The 21,142-nt window shown below is 44.1% G+C and overlaps 1 protein-coding gene across 3 annotated transcripts in view; it reads right to left on the bottom strand.

The window, feature by feature from the left end:
* The window catches only part of LOC137125707 (receptor tyrosine-protein kinase erbB-4-like), a 207,808-nt gene extending 187,220 nt beyond the window's left edge, over positions 1 to 20,588 (bottom strand). For all 3 annotated transcript variants that reach the window (XM_067501591.1, XM_067501592.1, XM_067501590.1), the window contains exon 1: positions 19,457 to 20,588. In XM_067501591.1, the coding sequence (XP_067357692.1) occupies positions 19,457 to 19,520 (64 nt within the window). In that variant the 5' untranslated portion in view covers positions 19,521 to 20,588. The remainder of the gene's footprint in view (positions 1 to 19,456) is intronic.
* Positions 20,589 to 21,142: the final 554 nt, after the last annotated feature.

The following is a 21,142-nucleotide window of genomic DNA, read 5'->3' on the forward strand; positions in this document are numbered from 1 at the left end:
TAGTTCATGGGAGTGAAAAGAGTCTCAATGCGCTGATGAGAGCAGCTCGGAAACTCTTTCTCAAGACTTTCCAGGACTTGATGTGAGTCATGAGTCTCAGCAGGTCCTTTCCTCATCCCAAAAAAGACGAAAAACCCAAAGGAAGACCCAACTGAAACTGATGAATGGCTGCATATCCGGAAAGAATTGTGCTCCAGGTGCGAGCAAAGTAAAGGCAAAGTATTCTTGGGCAAAAATCAGCTTCACCTAAAAACAAGCGTGGAGCTCGACAAGCTTGGCCCACTTTCAAAAGCCTATTTCTTTGTTTTCCAAATAATTTGTGACTTTAAACAAAGGGCAAAAATCTACATATTTTGAATCTGATATTGTTAAAACACTGTATTCCCCTTGGTGCTTTTAAAGTAGTTCAACACGAGGAAGGAAAAAACTTAAAATGTACTGGTCTCCCAAGGCGCTAGATTTAAATAAGGCTGCAAGCAAAAGGGGATATTAAGCTCACCAAACCACACAGACAGTGCGGCTTTACACAGTACCATTAAATCCTTTTAAAAAGATGGATATTGCACTTTTTAGCCTTTTAACGCTGAAACAACCCCCCCAAAAAAATGCGATTGTCAAAAGCATTTAGCACCTACATAGTAGTGAGGCACCTCCTGGGAAATGCTAAACCTGGACCTTGGAGAAAATTTTCTCTTTCTTTCTTTCTTTCACAATTTTTTTATTTTTTTTTTCCAAACTGTTGTGGATGGTGGTGAAGGAAATGTGCCGGGCGCATACCAATGCTGGGCAGTACGAGTTTGGCTCAGGCACGAGCTGCAGTGTCAATGGGTGCAACTTTAGCAGCCAAGCAGCAGATGGAGTCAGGCAAGAAAGACTCCGCAAAATAGGAAAGAGCGATTGAGAGGGGGTGGGGGTGGGGGGGACACAGACGAGGACACAGAGGTCAGGGAGAGGGTGTCAGTCACATCACAGTCATCGCCGCTGTGCAGTCCACTTCCATCAACACTTGGAAATTTAAAATATGTACTGTCAAAGTATTCGTTTGAGGTACAAGTATTAGCTGCTTGCCAAACATTTCTATGTAGGAGTGTGCGTGTTTGTGTGTGTGTGTGTGTGTGTGTGTGTGTGTGTGTGTCCCAGGTGGTTTTCCCAACAGCCAGGTCTGGTCCTGCGTGAGGCTGATGAATGAGGCCTGGTAGCAGCCTGGACACTCCCATTTAACACAGCATGGAGCTACAAACTGCCACTGTTGCAGACAGTAGCAGCATGGGAATACGCACACACACACACACACACACACACACACACACACAAAATAGGCGCTGGCATGGCTGCACCTTCAAACTGATGAAACAAGACCGTTCTGGCCAGAAAAACGACAGCAAGTGACCTACAGTATGTTACCAGCTTCCTGAAAAGTGACCTCCTGTTGTCCTGCAGAGAGGGACTGTTCCCACGAAGTCGCGTAGGTGGAGGCAGCATTATGTTACATTACTGTATGTCAATGTATGTCAACTTTTTAAAAATAGATTTTACAAGCAGGTGCATGTAAAGAAAAAGGGAAGATTTGTTGTTTTGTTTTGATCCCGTGAGTTCAGGGTCACAACAGCGGATCATTGTCCACATGATTTGACACAGTTTTTATACCGGACGCCCTTCCTGACGCGACCCTCCCCAATTTCTGGGCTTAGACCAGCACTGCACGGCTAGGAATCTTGGCCCGACACACTTCAACGTACAGCCAGGACTGGGGATCAAACCACTGACCCTATGGTGTCTTTACCAACTGAGCTATAGCCGCCCCCAGACGCAGATGACACTGTCATTGTCTACGAATAACTGTTGGACACACAAGTACATCCCCACCTATCTTCCAAAGACAAAAGTTACCAAATGGCTTGTGGCCACAGAAGCTAAAGAGCCAGGAGCTGGTGAAGACCAAAGGAATAAAACTAGAATGAACACTACTCACACTCGGACATGACACCAAATGGATGCTAACGTGGCTACGCACTGTTAGATGTTTAAAAAAAGCAGCACCGTGGTCCAGTCCCTAAAAAAAAACAACTAACTTTTAATCTGACAACCTACCACACAAATGATGTGTGCTTTCAACATGCATGGGGGGGTCATGCATGTTGAAATGGTGATGGGGGGGGGGGGGGGGTCAGAAAATATTTACAGTACACAAGTTACAGTACACGAGATAATACTTCAAGCTTGAAAAAATAAAATGTACCCATAAAACCACAATTACATCACAAACCAAACGAAAGTTAGAGGATCATACATTTAACTGGAAGGTGATAAGGAAACAACGCACAACAAATTGAACCATCATAAGATGAAAGTCATGTTTGACATGTCCTGGCATTTAGACTGGGAAATTCCTTGTGCTGAAAGAAATGAAACCACGGAGAGAGAAACGAAAACTATGCGTACTGCCGGAGCCCGCGCTGTATTTAATTAGGAGTCAAACATGTGCTATTTAAATGGTAAATTAGTGATGCTGTGAATTGGCCATGTTGGTCCAAGCTGTGACAGAGAGCATGTTTAGCAGCTCCGGGGATGTCCACACATGCAAACGTGCAAAAATGAACACACACACACACACACACACACACACCACTGAGCAAAGCCATAACAGCACACACATAATTATACTCTTAATTAAGCCTGGAACTCAAAAGGCCAACGACGCACACTGACAGGCGGCCACATGGCCTCTTCATGTGCTTTTGGTTCGCTAGCGTGTCTGCGCGTGTGGGCACATATGTGTCTTTGCATGTTGTTTCAGAGCAAATTAATGTCCATATTTGACTCATTTCCCGTGTGTGCGAGCAAATTCATGCAATTTCTCACGTCCCGATACATGACTGTGTTTGCAAACACGGCAGCCTGTTTGTTGCCGCCGCGTTAAAACTTAAAGGGCAAGTTCACGAAAAATAGGCTTTTCTCATGCTCAACAACCCAAAGTCATGCAGCTGGACTAGTTCCTCTAAAAAAAACTTTCGATCGTTACGGTTTTTATGTGATGGCAGAAAACGGAGAACCGTCAATAAAAGCATTAGCCCATGTCCTCTTTAATAATGTGGCACTTTGAAGTATATTTGCTGCCGTTTTAACTTTCATTGTACTTCCTGTGAGGCACATGCCATATTGGAGCATCCCTCCGTCCACCCATCCATCTGTCTGCTTTCCCCGCACCTAACATGTGTTGTGATGCAAATGAGGCCCGCTGCCTCCACGCTGCAACACCACTTTTTAATTGAACCTTTTGATCTGTGGCTAATTCCACTAATTAGCAGCACCGTTTTCCCAACAGAATGTTTTTCTGCTTTGCGAGTGTGTGTCCGTGTGCATGTGTGTATTAATGCGCCAGGCCTCCTTTTGCTAACTACCCGCCAAGCCAATTGCCGGCTGGCATTTGAAAAGGAAAAAAGAAGAAAAAGAAAGAAAGAATATCTCTGTTCTTCATCTGAGGCGCAGAACAGACAGGTGCGCTGTTAAAGGTAATAACGTTACATAAAAAAATTTAAAAAAAAAGCACAGATGCTCATTATACAGGCACACACAAGCAAAATGAGCATAAAGTGTTTTATGTGCCAGTATAGTTTTATACCAGTGTTGTGTTCTCATCGCCCGCGAGTGTGTTTGTGACTCGGTGCTGATATGAACGCAGCTGCAGTCCGTTACTGAATGCAGTTAATTTGTGCCTCCGTGTAGTAAATTACGAGTTTGCAATATACAGTACATGTACAACCAGCCTTTCAAATGCCAAGTGTATAAACACGAGCGTATGATCATTAAGATAAAGGGCAGCAAATGACAATCCAATATAAAGTTTTCCTTTCATGCTAACTTCTCACATGGTGCATAGTTGATTTCTTTCTCGAAAAGGAACAATCCACTTAATTTCTTGCATATTAGTGCATCTGGACTCTGAAGTGTGTTGGTTTAAAAAATAATAATAATAATAAAAAATAATCAATAGCAGATCAATATTATTCAAATAACCCATTAGTGAACAGAAAATTATCATATTTTAAGCTAAATCGTCAAATAAATCCATAGCTGGTTTTGCAAATAAGAAACTTTGCAGCTTTTCTTGGTTCTAAATTGAATATATTTTTTTGCTTTTGGATAAAATCTGTAAACTCTGGGCCCAGTTTCCTGATGCATAGATCAAACCTTGTGAAAATAGCCCCAGGGAGAGATCAAGTAATAATAAAACTAACAGTAAAGATTTATTCTCTGGGTCAATTCTCTGTTCTCTGGAAGTTCAATATAACCGCTGCGAATTCTTCAGCTTTTCTTTTCCTTTCACATCATTAAACAAAAGCCCATCAAATAGATCAGACTTTTTTCTTTTTAAGAAGCCACAAAATGAACAAGAGCCTCTTTTACTTCTGCATTTACGGCGTCGAGTTGAGTCGCTTGGCAGACGCTCAAAGTTTCTTTGCATTTTTACACTGTAGTGAAAGCTCTTAAAACACTTTTTTTTTCCTCATAAGGAGGAGGAAAAAGAAAAGCTTTCATCAGTGAAAAATTAACATAGAAAAATCGGACATACTGAAAGCAAACACTCAGAATAATTAATTACCTTCTGTACTCCACCACTTTTGAACAAGTCAGTACAGAAGTTTCAAAATGGAGGTTATCTTACTTTGGAGCTGAACCTTTTATTATGTGCATTTCTACATTCATATGCACACAATCCTCCTGCTCCCCCCCCACATTGTTGCAAGTTCTCCGTGAATCTCCAAAGCTGTCTTGATAACTAGCGGCTCCCCGCCGCCTCCCTCCCATAGATAGCAGATTACCGCAGCCCTCCCACTGATAAAACTGGGTCCTTGCCTCCCCATCTCTCCTTACAAAGCTTCGTTAGCCCTCCCCATCCCTCCTGCCTTTTAAGTTGATTTACTTTCAGGATGGCGATACTGCATTGCTCCACACAGGAAGCTCTGATGGGAACCTTTTTGGGAGTCTTTCGCTCTGAGGAAGGTGATTCTGTTGCAGGAATATCCATCAGCAGGAAAAGAGTGGTAGGAAATAAACTAAAGTGGCTCTCGGAGGTGATAAAAGGCCTTTATTAAGTACAAATGTTTAACAATTTGGATGTGTGGCACAAATTTGACACCCTCATCACACTTCCAGAGAAAAGCTGCGTTTGACATGTTTCCTTATTCCCCATTTGAGGCATGTATTTGGTTCAAGGAGCCGCAGAGTTGAATTTGTTCGCGAGGGAAATGAATGTGGTTTCCTATATGTTTGATGTCGCACAACAAAGAGCGCTGCGCCTGGAAGGGCTGCGCTGCGAAACGGCAACACAGCATAGTTACAAACTTAGAACGCCGTGTCAGCTTTCAGCACTGCTGACTTCCCCCCCCCTTTTCTAGTTCCCCTCTCATGCCAGTCAAGAAACTTCCAGGCAGGGAAAATGAGACAGAAAGAGGCAGGAGTTGGGATCCGGCAGAAGGCAGGATGCAGAGAAGGGAAAGCGAGTGACGGCTTACAGTCCGTCCATCCCATGCCAGCCTGAGCGTAGCTGCCCCCCCACCGTCACTGCTGCACACAAACCCGGGCGCTTGCACTTCGATCGCTCCTCCGAAACGAGCAGCGAAGCTTGATTACGATCGCAAAAAGTGGTAGCGACACTTAAAGACAACAATTGATTAGGTCTGTTTTCTTCGCGGCACTTGAGAAATCACTTGAACGTGGCGGAGACGACTGTGTGGTTAGTCACAATGCAAATGTGCTGCTTTCGCTGCTGCTTCGAGTGCGGAAACCCAACGGGGACCAACAATCAGCACACAATCAGCAATTTTAGTCCAGGTTTGGGATTGGTTGGACGCCACTGATTTGCATAATTACCATAAAGCTTACAAGCTTTTATTGTTGATACTATTGATTACTATATCAAATTACACCAAGTGAGTCAGGAAGTTGTTGTTTTTTTCGCACAGGCGATATATGAAAGAGTCATTCTATGTGAGCCTGGATATACTGGTTTGCCATTTTGTCTAGCAGACATTGGCCTTTTATTAAATACCAGATATCAGCCAGCCAGTGTCCTCCATCACTGATATGATGGATGTTCCTCCCCAGCCACAGCTGCATTAAAAAGTCTTTAAAACCTCCAGTGTGGGTTTATTTTCATTGTCAGCTCATATCAGTTTAACTGTCTCTATTTTTGTTCATTAAGTCTGCCTTTAAAGGCAGGTGCAGCGGGTCACCTTGACTGAAGGAGCGGATAAGCTATCAAACAGAAAGTCATTAGCTCAGGTTGAGCTGAAGAGGCGCACAAAGGTGCAAATTATTTTTAAAGGATGTTCCACCCACTGTCACCGTTGAAGATGCCGAAAGTCATCACCTACTGTACATACTTCAATACTACATACTTATGTACGGAGCACAAGTAGCATTCGGCAAAGCACACAAGAGCGCACGATTTACTGCAATTTAGCCACAGGTTGCTTTTAGTTTTGGGAAAATGCAATTTAAAAGCTAATAAAAAAAATACCCACAGAGTTTTTACAAACTCTGACGTTTCCACTTCTTTATTGACTCCGACTCAAGTTTCCCCACAATAAAACAAGATGCGCTGTCAACAGCTTGAAGCAGGTAATCGGGCAAAACTGATTATAGACTTTTATCAGCGATTTGCTGAAGTGCAGAAATGCTCAATAAATGAGGTTTAAACGTGTATCACATATTGCTTCCATTAACTGGCAGCACAGGCAGAAGTGAACTGAAGCTGCAGCTGTTACCACAAAGCTGTTCAAAGTGCTGTTACATGACGTGAGTTTGCTTTTCATTGGGGCTAAGCATGATGTACTGAACAGGCAGAGAAATGACCAAAGAAGAGACACAAAACACCCAAGAATAAATAAAGAAACACCACAGTCAGACAAATACGTCCACGAATAGAGACAAAAAGACCAAAACAAGTAAAAGAGACACTGAAAAAAAAATCAAATGGCCAAATAAGGCACAAAATGTCTAAACATAGACATACAAAATATCCCAAAATAAACACAAAACGATCAAAATCAGAAAGTATATATTGAAAATATATACAAAGAGGCCACACAAAACATTTAGAAGTAAACGCACAAAGATCTGCTATTTCCAAAAACAGACAGAAAAACGGTCATTAAAGTGCTAAGAAAGAAAAAAAAAAAAACATCCAGAAATAAAAAAAAAAGACCAAAAACAGACAAAACGTCGATATTTTCAGTCATTAAAAAAAAAAAAAAAAATATCCATAAAACTCTCAAAAATCATATAAGCTAATTACACAAACTCAAAATGTCTAAATGGGGGTGGGAGGGGGGGGTAACTCCACTTCTTTCCACTATCCCCCCCCATTCATGAAACTATTCAGCCTATAAAAGCAGCTCAGGGCACGTGGGCAAATGTGTCCACGTACCTTCGGCCATACATGTCAAACTAAAGTCATTTCCACCTTAAAAATCAGTGGCAAGCTGAGATTAGAGCAGCTCGGAAGAATTAGCAGTGAAAGCTTAGGTAGCTTACAGCCCATTACGGCACAAAGAGACTTCGACAAAAAACACAGGTCACTTTAACGGATTCTGTTTATGGAAGAGGGGGCTCCGATCACCTGCTCCCCCCATGCTGAATGACACCCGCCTTAGGTTGGTCCACACACACACACACACACACACACACACACACACATTTGGGAGCAGCAGACTCTAATTAAGTAAATGAGAGAATGCTAGAAGCAGATGGTGGGAGAAGAAGAAAAGGCAAATAGCCGTTCTCCTCTTTCTGTGTAGCCCACAGGACTGTTCCCCTTTCTCTCACCTCACCCCCCCCCCCCCCCCCCCCACTTCTTCCGCTTGCTTGCCTTTTCCTGGTAATTCACTTCACACGTCAGGCCCGCTTTCTTGCTGTCGACATCTCTCTTATCCACGCCGTCCCTCCGGTTCCCTAACTCGCTGCCTCCCTTGGTGCGTGTTTGCTCACTGCACACTCATGTCACATGTCCTGCGGGTAGATATCATGCCAACAAACGCTCGTGTGAGTGGCCGTGGATCTAACGCGTAGTATCTCTCCACTTCCTCTATTTCATGCCAGTGTATTTTGCCTGCGTAGCCCTGGCAGTGTGCATCTGGAGGTATGTGTGTGCATTTTCTGTGTGTGACACACACAGACCGTCGTTTCCTCGCACAAAAGAAATATGTTATTTGCAGAAACTCTCCGCTTGCTAGTTCAGTCAAACCATGAAATTTGCTCGGAGTGAAGCAGCTGTGATAGAATCTCTCGCCCGCGTTGCTGCTCTGAGAATCCTGACAGCCAGCAAAACATCCTCGACGACCGAACTAGAGATTTGAATGAAAGCAATGTAACAAATTTATATCCGTGTGTTTGGCAATAGCCAGTGGAAAACCACCAGGTGGTATTAAAGTTGTGGCTGACCCGCGATTCCAAGGCCGACTCCTCCCACCCTAGACACAAAACGTTTGCAAAACTGGCCGTTGGCAAGACGATGCATTCAGTCAGGACCAAAACCTCATCGCCACAGGATCTGTTTCTGGTGCTCATGTCCCCCAACTGACACATATTTTGGTCCCACAGTCGGATAATTGGAAGGAAAGTTAGTGCCAATACGTACTGATTGTTTCAAAGTCATATGGCCCAGTTAAGATGAGCTCAATGATACGAAAATGACCAGAAATAGACACAAACTGAACCAGTTTTATTTTTTTACAAATGGAAACAAAATTACCAGAAAGAGATTAAAATGACAAAAAATTGATCCCCAAGAAACAAAACAAATGACAATGAATGGAAAATGCAACAGAAACTATGTTTGTTGCCAATTTGCAACTTGGGGGTTTCGTTGCCCTCTTGGTCTGGTCAGTGTACTAAATAAATAAATAACTAAATATCTCTCTCTGCTTTACATATCTCACAAAGAAACCGTCTAAAAAAAAAAAGTCTATAATGTAGAACAGAAGCCACGTCAGGCCACAACAATGAGCTTCGTGAGTGAACCTGTTTGCATGCCCCACCGCCCTCGTGGTTGAGACATGATTTCAAGGGAGTGAAAGCCTTTGTGAGAATTTCATTTTCAAGCGGAACACGGGCTCACGGAGGGCAGCAGCGTGACGGGACGAGGCGCCGTCTGAAATGCCGGACGGTGAAATGCAGCCACGTGTTTCAAACTCTATCTGCCCTTGTATTTATCTGCATGCTGTTTTTAAATGTCTCTCCGTCTGTCTTTCATACCTCTTCTGTCAGGGATTTTCTCACAGCCCTTATCTGCAGGAAAACACACGAATACATGCAGCCGCTCCGGAATTTAATGGACTCAGAATGAACCTGGAATGAAGCAACATCGAGAAATCGGTTTGGTTTCATGGGCGTTGAGTTGCTTTGATGTCCGTTGCGACTCTTGCTTTTGCCCAACGTTCAAGTCTTTATGTGCTGAAGCAATTAGTGCCATAAATGCCGGCAATTAATTAAGAAGTCGATTGTGAGAAGCATCAGTTTTGAAAACTAATTAGTCATTTGATTAATGCATTAACTGAAAATAATCTCTTTCCTTTATGATGGTAAACTGGTGTTTGTTCATTGTTGGTGACACAGTCCCCACTGCGCCTCGACTTTACCGACAAATATTAATTAAAAAGGTGCCCGTTTGGCACCTATCTGCATTCAGATAAGTCTTGCAGCATATTTCTATTTCAGTAGAACTGTGAAAAAATGTTGCACACTGTAACTTTATTGTGGCGGAAACGCACAACTCAGAACAATACAGAGTCTCGGACTGGAGAAGGATCAAAGAATCTGCCGCATGAATCATCAGTTTCTTCCACGCGCCGACATGTCTGCTAAAGACTGACTCTGCTGAAGACTGACACGGCCGCCCGAGGAACCTTTGGGCTTTTCGATACGACTGTTCAAAAGTTCAGCACCGTTTATCTTCAAGTGTGGGTTGAACTAGCTAAAAAAATAAATAAATTAAACAATCACCGAGCAGGGTGCACAACATCTGTACGGTAAGTAAACGGATGGTAATGAATTTTTATTGTGTTTAAACCTCTTTAGTTAAATGAAGAAAAGAGTTTTCAAAAAAAAGAAAATACTTACACACACACAGTATTTGTTCTGCATCTTTTCTTTTTGTTCGGTCACAACCAGCACCTGTGACCCCATTAACATTAACAAGTGTGTGTGTGTGTGTGTGTAGAAGATGGTGCATCCCACTGATGCAAATATAGATCTTGACACACTTCACAATCACACAATAGATACTTCACAAACACAAATCTGCCCACACACACACACACACACAGACACACACACACAAAGTGCCTGAGTGGCCCAGGCTGATTAATTGGAGCATTCAGCAGCAGTGATAGCTGTACTCCTCAGAGAAAACACCCCGTCTCTCTCACTCCACCTTAACCTCTGCTGGACAAACACACACACATACTGTAACCGCACACACACACACACACACACACACTTCATCATCTCTCTCTTTCTCAGCTGAAATTAGACCACCTCGTTTGCTTTCTTTCTCCGGCTCTGTCACAATGTCTCCCATCTTGCAAATGACCCGCCATCAGCTCACTTTCACCTTGCCGGGAGCGATGGCGTTTTTTTGGCGATGGTGCCTCAGACAGTGTGTTTTGCTCCAATGCACGAAAATCGTGCAAATGCATGAACTGATTTTTGCACTCTTTCCCCGAGATCTTTCATCTTTGTGGCGGCTGAAGGTGACTCACCTTCACGCAAACAACTACAAAGAAACGACTGGCCAAGGCTTTTCTCCTGCTCGAGTTTTATGTAGTCTTAAAGCAGCTGTAGGAGCAGCCATATTTCTGCCGGACTGCAAGGTGACTTCAGAAAGACGGGGAGAGGGGAAAAAAAAAGAAGGAAAAAAGAGGGAGGGTGGGGGTTATAAGGGATACGAAGAACAAGTGGCAGCAGAGGAAGTGTCTCCACTGGTGGTGTGTGATTCCACACAGACACTCTCACCCTCCTCTCCATTTCCATTGTCTTCTCCTCATCCTCTTCTGCTCACTCCTTATCTACCCTTAGAGACTTTCCATCTCTTTTACCTCTGCTTTGTCTTGTCTTGCTCCCTAACCCACACACACACACACCTTCTCTTACTCACTCTCTCTCTCTCTATTCCCTCCCTCCCCAGTCAGCTGTCACGGCTGCCACTTTCTCGCGCCCACTCATTTATTACAGGTCACCATCACAGGAGGGGTTGTTTTGTAAAGGACAACGTGTCCCATCTGAACACACACAACCTGAACCTCATTCCCTATGCAACATTCAGCAAGATATCTGCAAATATATAAAAGCGCTCCAACGCACGACAACAGAAACAGGCACAGTTTGCATACTTGCAAATGACAGCTTTCCACGCCCACATACACCTGCAGACCTGCTAATGGCTACACGCTTTTACTGTATGTACTTGCACGTGCCAACCTAAAAAAAAAAAAACTGGTGCTCGACACAAATCTACGGTTCCTGGTTCTGGTGCAAACCAGAACCACTTGGGCCAAAAAATCAACCTCCCTGAACTAAATCCAAGTGAAGAAGTATTGGCCTCGTCTTCCAAGGCAGTGCTCACCTGGATGTTAGGCTTAGTCTCTCCCAAAAATCTCCTCTGACTCACCGTTCCTAGCAAAACGAAGCAATTTACAGTATGTTTCGTGATGCAGACTATCAAACGGGTTTTTCGGAGCTTGATTTCTAGGACCTTGCAGACGCGTTTCACGGCAAAGAAAAAAAAAAAAAAAAAAGTCTCCAAATATTTCAAGCTAAAGATTTTAAATAGTCCCTAGATCCATCTGAACTTAAAAGATATTTGTGTTCTTAGAGACGTAATTACAACAAAAATAACAAATGTTTCACACTAAGCAGCTACTAATTGGGTCTTTTCGGGCCATTATGAAGACAAAAAAAAACTCCTAGAGGGACAGACAAACGTCGAGACGTTGCAATTCAGATCTAAATTCACATCCACACAAACTAGCTTGGCTGTTGCAGTGTGCTCTCATTATTTTGCCCTTGACTAAGAGCACAGCATGTTTCCATGTTCTCAACACAGTTTTAATCTCGTATAATTAGCTGAACATGAATCGGAGTTGAACTAAGCGATGCTCCTGAGGATCTGGGCTTGTGTCCTTTGAATACAACAGCAGCATCCCAATGATAATACAGTTTAATCCGTCTAAATGATGCCTTTCTCTGCTGCGACGACAACTGGAAAAGAACAATAATCTCTAGTTTTTCCTTTCTGTCTTTCTCTCTTTTTTTTTTTTTGGTGCGGGCAAATATTCAGAAACAGAATTAAAGCAGAGAGATACAGACTGGCAGAAATAGCTTGATAGACACAAAGCTGCACATGCCGAAGCATACAGAGTTTCAATAATACACACACACACACACACACACACAGACTCGTGCACACACTAAAAGAATACAAACTCACACGGTGCCAGACAGATTAAGGCCCTGATTAAGGCGGGTGTTGCATAAAAGTCTTGGAACAGTAAATATGCTTAATTTGTAGTGTAATTAAACAGATTAGCTGCCGTGAATATCTTAACAGGGATTAGCCCTCGATACACCAGGCGGGCTTGAGTACACACACACACACACACACACACACACACACACACACAGAGAGTGAGGGAGTAAAAAATGCAACTGAGAGACAGGAGTCAGTGTGTGTGTGTGTGTGTGTGTGTGTGTGTGTGTGTGTGTGTGTGAGTCTGTCAGGTGTGTGAACAATTGTGTCTTGTGACATCACACGAGAGAGAAAGACACAATGCGACAAAAAGGGGACGACACAAATCTACGGTTCCTGGCTGAATTGGCAGATTGACACGCGCACAGATGAGGGATTAGAGAGCAGTGATCATTTCTCCTTTCATAGACTTTGATTAAAATTCCAGCCTTTGTCAAGGTTACAGGACCCAAAAAAAAAAAACAGCTAAAACCCATTGTGATTCTAATGCTCACTTTTGTACTGCACTGAGGGCCAGTACAGAAAGCGAGTGAAGCAAGTCAAAGACAGCAAAAGAACGTTAAACTAAAAAAAAAAATGTGAAAATTAAAATAGGCCTGCGAGTTGATCCTGCTTTGCCAAAGAAGTGCTGCCAATCACCCAAAGCTGAACACGGTCCCACTTCCTGCGTTGGCTTCGTGCCCGAACACAACAGTGCAAATGTAAATCTAAAGCCAACACTCGTATGCAGAAACACAAACACACACAAATGGACGCATACGCGCACATACATAGTGGGATTACAAGGCAGATGATGCACTGATTCCCCATAAGCCTCAACACTATAAACTGTGAGCCTTACTGCAGCCCACAGTGAAGATAAGCAACACGCACAGTTCAATCAGCCGCCACTTTATCACACACACATAAAGATCCGCAGCTTTCGGCTTGTCCCTCCAGGGGGCGCCACCGCGGAACATGTCCCCAGTTTTTTTTTTTTAATGCCGGATGCCCTCGCTGCCAAAAACCTCCCATTTTATTCGAACCCGCTGACCAACTAGCATGTTAGCTTATTAGCTAAATCCTGCGGGTTTAGGAGAGAATAACTATTACTATTATTATGATGCACAGTCAGGCCTCAGCAAATTTATGGCAACTGATATTTGTTTTTATTCTTTAACCAAATTATTATTATGAACATTAAAATCTCATTCTTTCTATTCTGCCTGCCAGTTAAACATCATTACACAAACTTTCAGTCGGTTTTTAAGATGTCCTGCAAAAAATGTCACCTCTGACTTCCCTTCATTAAAAAACGCCTCCCGAGGACATCACTCGCAGGAACCTTCCGTTCAGATTATGTCATCTTGTCGCTCACAGTCCTCCGGGTGATGTCACCTGGAGGAGTTTTTTTAGCTAGAAGCAGAGAAATACATTTACACTCTAATCTAAACCCATAGAAAGCAAGTTGGAAATCGGTGAAGTCGCCCTTTAAATGTACAACGATTCCGCTTCATTTAGACGTCATCCCTTGCCGTTGGTGCAGCTTTAAAGCTCCATACTTTGAGACTTGTGCAACAAATCTCACTTTTGAGCTACAAATGTTCAACAATGAAACATCAAGATAATGAATCTTTATTTGATTCTCTAACATCCTTCAAAAGCCATGAGGTTTTATTTTCACATATAAAACACACTTAGACTTGACATAAAAGACTTGACATAAAATCAGCATCCAAATTCTCCCTGTTGTGCTATTGGATGCGGCACACACACACACACACACGCACACACACACAAAGATAGAAACATGCATGCGACCATGTAGATGACAGTTTGAGTGGTGTATGCAGGAGGTGCCGACAGTGTGTTGTCCATGAAACAAATTGGGTGCCGTAATTAAAGGGGGGAGAAATGAGCTGTTTTCAATTCTCCGTGTGTGCTCAGTGACAGCCTCACACACACGCGGCTAATGAAAGACAGAGGGTGTGTGTGTGTGTGTTTGTGGTTGTGTGGAGGAGGGTGGAAGGGAAAGAGGGAATGCCAATAGAGAAGAAAAGAAAAAGCTGTTAAAAAGGGGGAAAGCAGAGGCAGTGAAAGACAAATGAAAGAGGGCAGGGAAATAAAATAGGAACACAATGAGAGATGTTAATGGATGAGAACAGGAGGGAGACAAGGTGTGTGTGTCTACGTGTGTGTGTGTGGAGGCAGAGATAAGGAAACATGATAATAAATGTGGAAAAAAAAAAGAAGAGAGCTAATAAAATAAAAGTATGAGAAGAGAAAGTCAGAAGTAGTTTGAGCTAACTCGCACTGGAGTGTGTGTGACTGTGTGTGCTTCCAATGCCTGTGTGTGTGTGTGTGTGCTGTGAGTGTGTGTAGGAAGCTCCTCAGACACAGGATGGAGGCATTTGTCTCTGAGTGGAATTACAAGTGGCGGGCCGAACAAACCCTCCAGTGGTCTAGAAGAAACTGAAGAGGAAAAAGAAAAAAAAAAAAAAAAAAAAAGATTCCTCTGTCCATCCTGTCCTTTCTTTTGCTGAGCTGTGTGTGTGTGTGAGAATGAGAATTCAGAACCACCAAGCATAGAGGCTAGATTCAAGAGTTCTGCGGGGCCTTCACCTTCATGGACTCGCATGCCTGAGAGTGGGTGCGAATAACTGAATGAGAAAGCAAGATGCAGAGGAAAACACCAGGAAGTAGAGCGTGTTTACAGTAAAGCCCTGTGTACTGGTCAGCTGGCTTTTCTGTGTGTGTGGGATCTTAGGCCTCTTGAAAGAAAGGGGGGGGGGACATCTGTGCCAGGCTTCCAGCCTCCGACTGGCCAATCTAACTCACACTAGGAGTTGGCACCCGAGGTCTCTGCACCACCGAAGCCAACACTGCTCATCATTAGGCAGCAAAGACACGGGGGGTTCAAAAGTCTGTCCGGCCAAACGCACACAAACACAACCAGGAAGCGTCGAGATGATTACAAAGGCCAATAAAGCTGCCTTTTTTTGGACCCCCCCCCCCTCATGCATTTGTGATTCCGCATGTAAATATTTGGGCAGTTCACAAAAGCCCCTCTGTACAGCTTGGGCGGGCCACACTAAATGTCAGGCAGACGAGCTCGTGACGCCGCCGCGTTCGGATGCCGGGGAACGAGAGAGAGAGGAGCAGCAGACGGAGACAGAGAACAGCGTCAGCTTTGTTTTGGGCCGGCCCGTGCAGATAATCATCAGAGCTCGGATTCAGATGAGGATTGCCACGAGAGGTACTGTACTGCTGTCTCAGACCTTGGAAGAAGCATTCCACCGCCTCCACCGCACCACCCCACACGTCAGGGCTTCGCTTACAGGCCGGCTGAGACGGTCCAATGGTGACAGAGGAAGCAAATAACAGCCCACACCTCAATGTCACCCTGACTGAAATGCAATTACTATCCCATTGTCCAAATGTCCATATTTTACACCCCCACCCTCACCCCTACCCTTTCAGGTTCCTTTACCACCCCGATCTCCATCAGCCCCACAGAAACCACCGCAGCATATTTGACTAACATCCAGCGAGTAGCTGGCAGATACCAAGTTATGATAATAATGTTGACTAATTTAGAGCAAGATTGAATTCCTTCACCACCACCCCCATCTCTCATGCTGTCAAATAAAGGGCTCGCAGTCTAGACTGATCCTATCAAAAAAAAAAAAAAAAAAAAAAAAAAAGCTTAATTAGCTTGTAATAAATTCTCATTTCCGCCAGTCCTCTACAAAGCTTCGGCCAGCTCCGCAGCTCTGTGCGTGCCAGCTGATGGACGCCCAGTAATTTGATACTGGCATTCAGCAGGTTCTTTTCCAGCCCCCCCCCAACACACACACACACACACACACACACACACACACACACAGAAACACACACACAGCCATTTCACAGGAGAGCTCGTCTTTAAATGTCACCCAAACACACACACACTCAAGAACTGGGGACGATTAAAATGCTTCGTGCCGTTTGTTTCAGCAGACAAACAGAGGACGAGGAAATGACTGCTTCATTTAACAGGTGGAAAAGGTGGGAATTTAAAGACCAAAGGATTCTCTCAGAAAGTTTGGAGGGAAATTTTGGGAGGAAGGAAGGAAGGAAGCAGCACTTTGATCCGTAAGAGCAAAAGAATAAATGAAACCGACTCCTGAAAACCAGGGTGATAAAAGAAAATGGACTAAAGTTGACTAATAATGACTAAAACCCATCACCACTGCAAGGAATGGGGCCGCGGGTTCATTCAAGGGCTTGGAAACCATAATGTGATAAAAAAAAAAAACAAACAAACCTGAGCTTAAGGTCCACTTACTGAGTAAAGAGCTTCTTCTAATCCTCCTCTGTGAATTTCTAAACCTCGTTAAAATATTATCCCTTGTTGTCATTTGCCAAATGTATTTGAATGCAGTCGGGGAATGGATTACTGAATGGGCCTCTGGGGACCCGGAAGGTCAGGGTGCCCATGGACCACAGCCTCCGCCCAGTTTTTTGACCACGAAGTAGAACATCACAAAAATAATAAACAATGACCTAATTCGTTTTTTTTAAAAAATAAGCGTAAAATGGCCAAAAAGCAACGAGAAACAGATGCAAAAAAACAGAAAACAAAGGACTAAAAACACACAAGAAGACAGACAACTTCTGTACAATTACAATAAACGGCCTGAGACAAACAATCATAAGGAAACTGTTTTGATGCTCGTCCCAGCCCCCCCCCCCCCCCCCCCCCCCCCCCCAAAAAAAGATGGGAGAATCTGTCATTTAAACTGAGTTTTTGTTAACGTTTAAACCAACGGCCAAAGAAAATGAAGATTAATGTGAGTTTGCGGAAAGCCGGGCCTCTACACCAACACTGAGAGACCCCCCCCACCCCCGCCGCACACTCCGCCGACAGTCAGTCAGAATAGGGCGAAACATCAATCAAGCGGCTCGCGGCGTGAACACCTCCATGTTTGGCGCCCGTGTCCTCGTACCGTGCAGCACGTCCTCGCGCAAACACGCGGGCTTTTAGTGTACGGCTGCTCGACTGACTGGCAGGGCTGCTGCAGACATTTGTCTCCCAGCAGGAGCAGACAGATTCAATCAGCATGTAAAAAGACAGCCGCTAACCTTGACTTACTTCAGTGTGTAGTCGCTTTAAATATGATTGACAGCCGGTGTTGGCTTTTCCTCATAAAAAAAAACTACAATACGGAGGTTAAGTGAAAGAGAGACCACAAACATCAGCTCAGTGTACGCCCACTAACACCAGCACTCAATGAACTTCCCCAAGAGGCACGGCTGAGATTCTCAGGCACAATTTGCATCACAAATATCTTGGATGAGAGCGTATGCATGGAGAATAAATAAGCCCGTGAGGGTGCCACTTCTCTCCCCTATTCATCCGTCCATGCAGCCATCCACTCCTGTCTGCTAAGAAGCATTCACGCCATCCATGCGAGACCCACGGCCCCGAGCCAGCGAGAGTTTGTGTGTGTGTGTGTCTGTGAACCACAAACCACCAGGGATCAAGCCAAAATTCAACCTACCCTTGGAGGCCAGAGCAAACCATCAAGGAATCCCATCCCAACCCCCCCCCCCCCCCTCCCCTCCCCTCTATGCTCACAGTTCTGGAGTGCGTTTTTGTTTGTGTTGTCCCAGTTGCTTGCCAAAGCTTAATTATCTATTAGGAAAGCAAGATTCTGGCATCATGAACTGTGCATCCACCCAGAAGGAAACATAAAATATTACTGCGCAAATAAGCCGAGTGCATCTTGGATTGTTCCAGAGCAGCTCTCACACCGAACTCCAAACATAAGCTAAACACTGGATCACGTTAAAGTCTTCGCTGATCTGTACCTCTGAGAACAAAAGGCTGATTGAAAAAAAGTTCACCAGCACCTTTTCTCAACTTCAAAGCATCAAATAATTATTTGCTGGGATAAAACAAGAGAGAGAGAGAGAGAGAGAGAGAGAGAATGCAGTTAAAAATTTGTGGCAATCCCTGCTTTATGAACAAAACATCACACAGCAAGTGGTTGCACAGCAGAAGTATCAGCAAATCTCCTGCAGAGATGCCAAAAGAGAAAAACACACACACACACACACACACACACACTGTGACTTCACTATAATTTGACTACTGGATGTCATGGACGCATGAAACGCGTTTGTATCGATGCTGCAGAAACATTAAAGTGATTTCTGGTCCGGAGACTGACACTACAGGGGTCCTAATGATGAAAGTGAGAGGTTTTCTCACTCCGTGTACAGCCCTCAGTATTTCTGCTCCATCTAAATTATTCAAAGACAGTAAGGAATAAAAACTGTGCCACTGGTGCAGCCCGAGCTCAGCTCATATACATTTGTGCAAAGACATAGCGGCGGTCTTCGGTCCATCAGCGTTCGCTTATGGGAGTTAAATGTAAGCCATGGCGCATTCGCTCATGTTTGGGGGGGCACTGTGAAAGCACCGAGCACTGGGAACACAGGAGCAGCGCCGACACGACACATTTTGATTAAAGCAGAAGCTCAAACGTGTGTTTTTTTTTTTCTTTCTTTGGTCTGTGAGAAGCTTAAAAATTTGGATACGGATGCAAAAGCAGCAAATATGCGGAAAGTACTTTGGAGAGGCTTTTACGCAGAGCCCCACAGGCTCCCCGAGGCACGGGGAGCTGAATCCCCCAGTTTACTGCAGGTGTGAGTGAATCTCGGGGCGACGATCGAAAGCAGCGTCAACGTGGCTGGACGTGAAGTTGCATCAACTTTGTGTCACTTGTGACACAAAGAGCTGCCGATAAAGGCGTTAAACTATTACGCCCATTCATCATGCAGCATTAAATTCCGCCCATATGTAAAAGGGTTGGGACGGATTGAAAGGTGGGTTTCGGGGTATCTGGACCCTCACTTCTTTCTGGCTTTTAAAGTCTGACCCAGGCCCATTCAAGCACTCACCTGACTGTGCTGCACTCGATCGGATCATCAGCAAAGTGAAGAGGACGCAAGCGGGGAACTTCATCTTCAAAAAGGCGGCGTGTCTTGATAACTCCCGTAACTTACATGTCCAATTGAAATATCCTCGTTGTTCGCGCACACACACAAACACAAATACACAACCAGGAGGACGTCCGAGTCTAGTTGGCTTCTTGGATAACTGACAGTTTCCGTGCGCACCCAGAAGCAGCGCCGTGGAGAGCTTTTACGCAGCGCGCTCTGGTGTGTTTGTTTATCGGTTCCCAGACCAGTGTTTAGGTCGGTTTCCACCGCGGATAGTCTGAGCCATTTACTCCTCACACTGTCATAGCGCCGGTGGCTTGGGGGGGCGAAGGGGGGCTGAGTGTGTTCAGATGGAGGAGGAGGGGAGGACGTCTGAACACGCCTCCTCGGTGTGACTGACACCTCCTTCCGCCTATTAAACCGGTTATCTAAGCAAGATTAGGGCAATTGTGTCTTCTTTGGATTTCCGCCCACCTCTCTCATGACCAGTCCTGATTGGCTGTTAGTCCACATTACGCACCTGTCAGGAGCAGATTTTGTTTTGGTTTCCTGCTGGGTGGCGTGAAGTCCAAATTGCTACCTGTGGGCCTTTTCCATCAACACAGAAATAAACAAATATTTGGGATCATACAATGGAAACAGTAGCTCCTATAGGCTCAATTCTTGTATGAGCATTTTCACCATTAGTTACAGTCATTTCCAGCACGTGTTGACTTAGAAAAGTTACCTGTCAGCAGAGAGACCGTCTGCAAATATCCTCCACTAAGCCACAGCCTATAAAATTTGATGATGCCAGCCTAAAGGGGCAGCGGTGAAGAGAGTGACTCCAGCTATAAACCATTTGCAGGGTCCCCTCATTTTACAAGCCTGCGGACCCCCGACTCTCTGCTCTCCGGCTCCGTTTGTGGACTAATGTGAGACCGCGAAAGGACAAAAAAGCCTTGTGATTTGTGATCCATGTCAGGTGAAATCTCGAGCATAAGTGGCTCTATTACGCAATTACTCCCCAGCTTGGGCAGCAAGGGTGCAAAAATGATCCCTCTTACATCCCCAGAGTCCAGGACGAGGTTCATTTAGTGTCCTCTGCTGCTCTCTAGGGGACTTCATGGAGAATTACTCAAGTCTGAGCGTTTCTTTGTGGAGCTGGCAATCACACACAGGGTCATAATTATAGGAATCCAAAACGCCTAATTATCCCCATTCATGTCTACAAAACAGCCGAGGGAGTGTATGAAAATTACTTGTGTTATGAATAAAAGGCTCAGTTATGTATTTATTATTTTTTCTTGTATTTTTATTTGCAGAGCTCGTGAGTACCTTAATAACCTTTTTCCATCCCTGACGAATTTTCCACACATGCAATTGCCTGTTTAGTTATTAATTATGAAAACTATGGTTCAATTCTTTTATTATAGGTTTTTTTTTTTTTAATATAAAGGGAAGTTTGTTGCACTTTTTCTCTTACTCGAGAGAAAAATTTCAAATAAAATGTTAATGATGGGGCTTTTGTTTTTATAGAATATAAAAATGGAACATACAGTTTGTGTGCAGCCTTTTTTTGGACAGTGCCTAAAGTCATATTTTAAGGGTTTGTGTGCATTTATTGAAACATGTCTCCAGTTTATTGTGCTGAAGTCTAACAAA

The sequence above is a fragment of the Channa argus genome, chromosome 4 (assembly GCF_033026475.1).
Source record: "Channa argus isolate prfri chromosome 4, Channa argus male v1.0, whole genome shotgun sequence".
In the NCBI taxonomy this organism is placed as follows: Eukaryota; Metazoa; Chordata; class Actinopteri; order Anabantiformes; family Channidae; genus Channa; species Channa argus.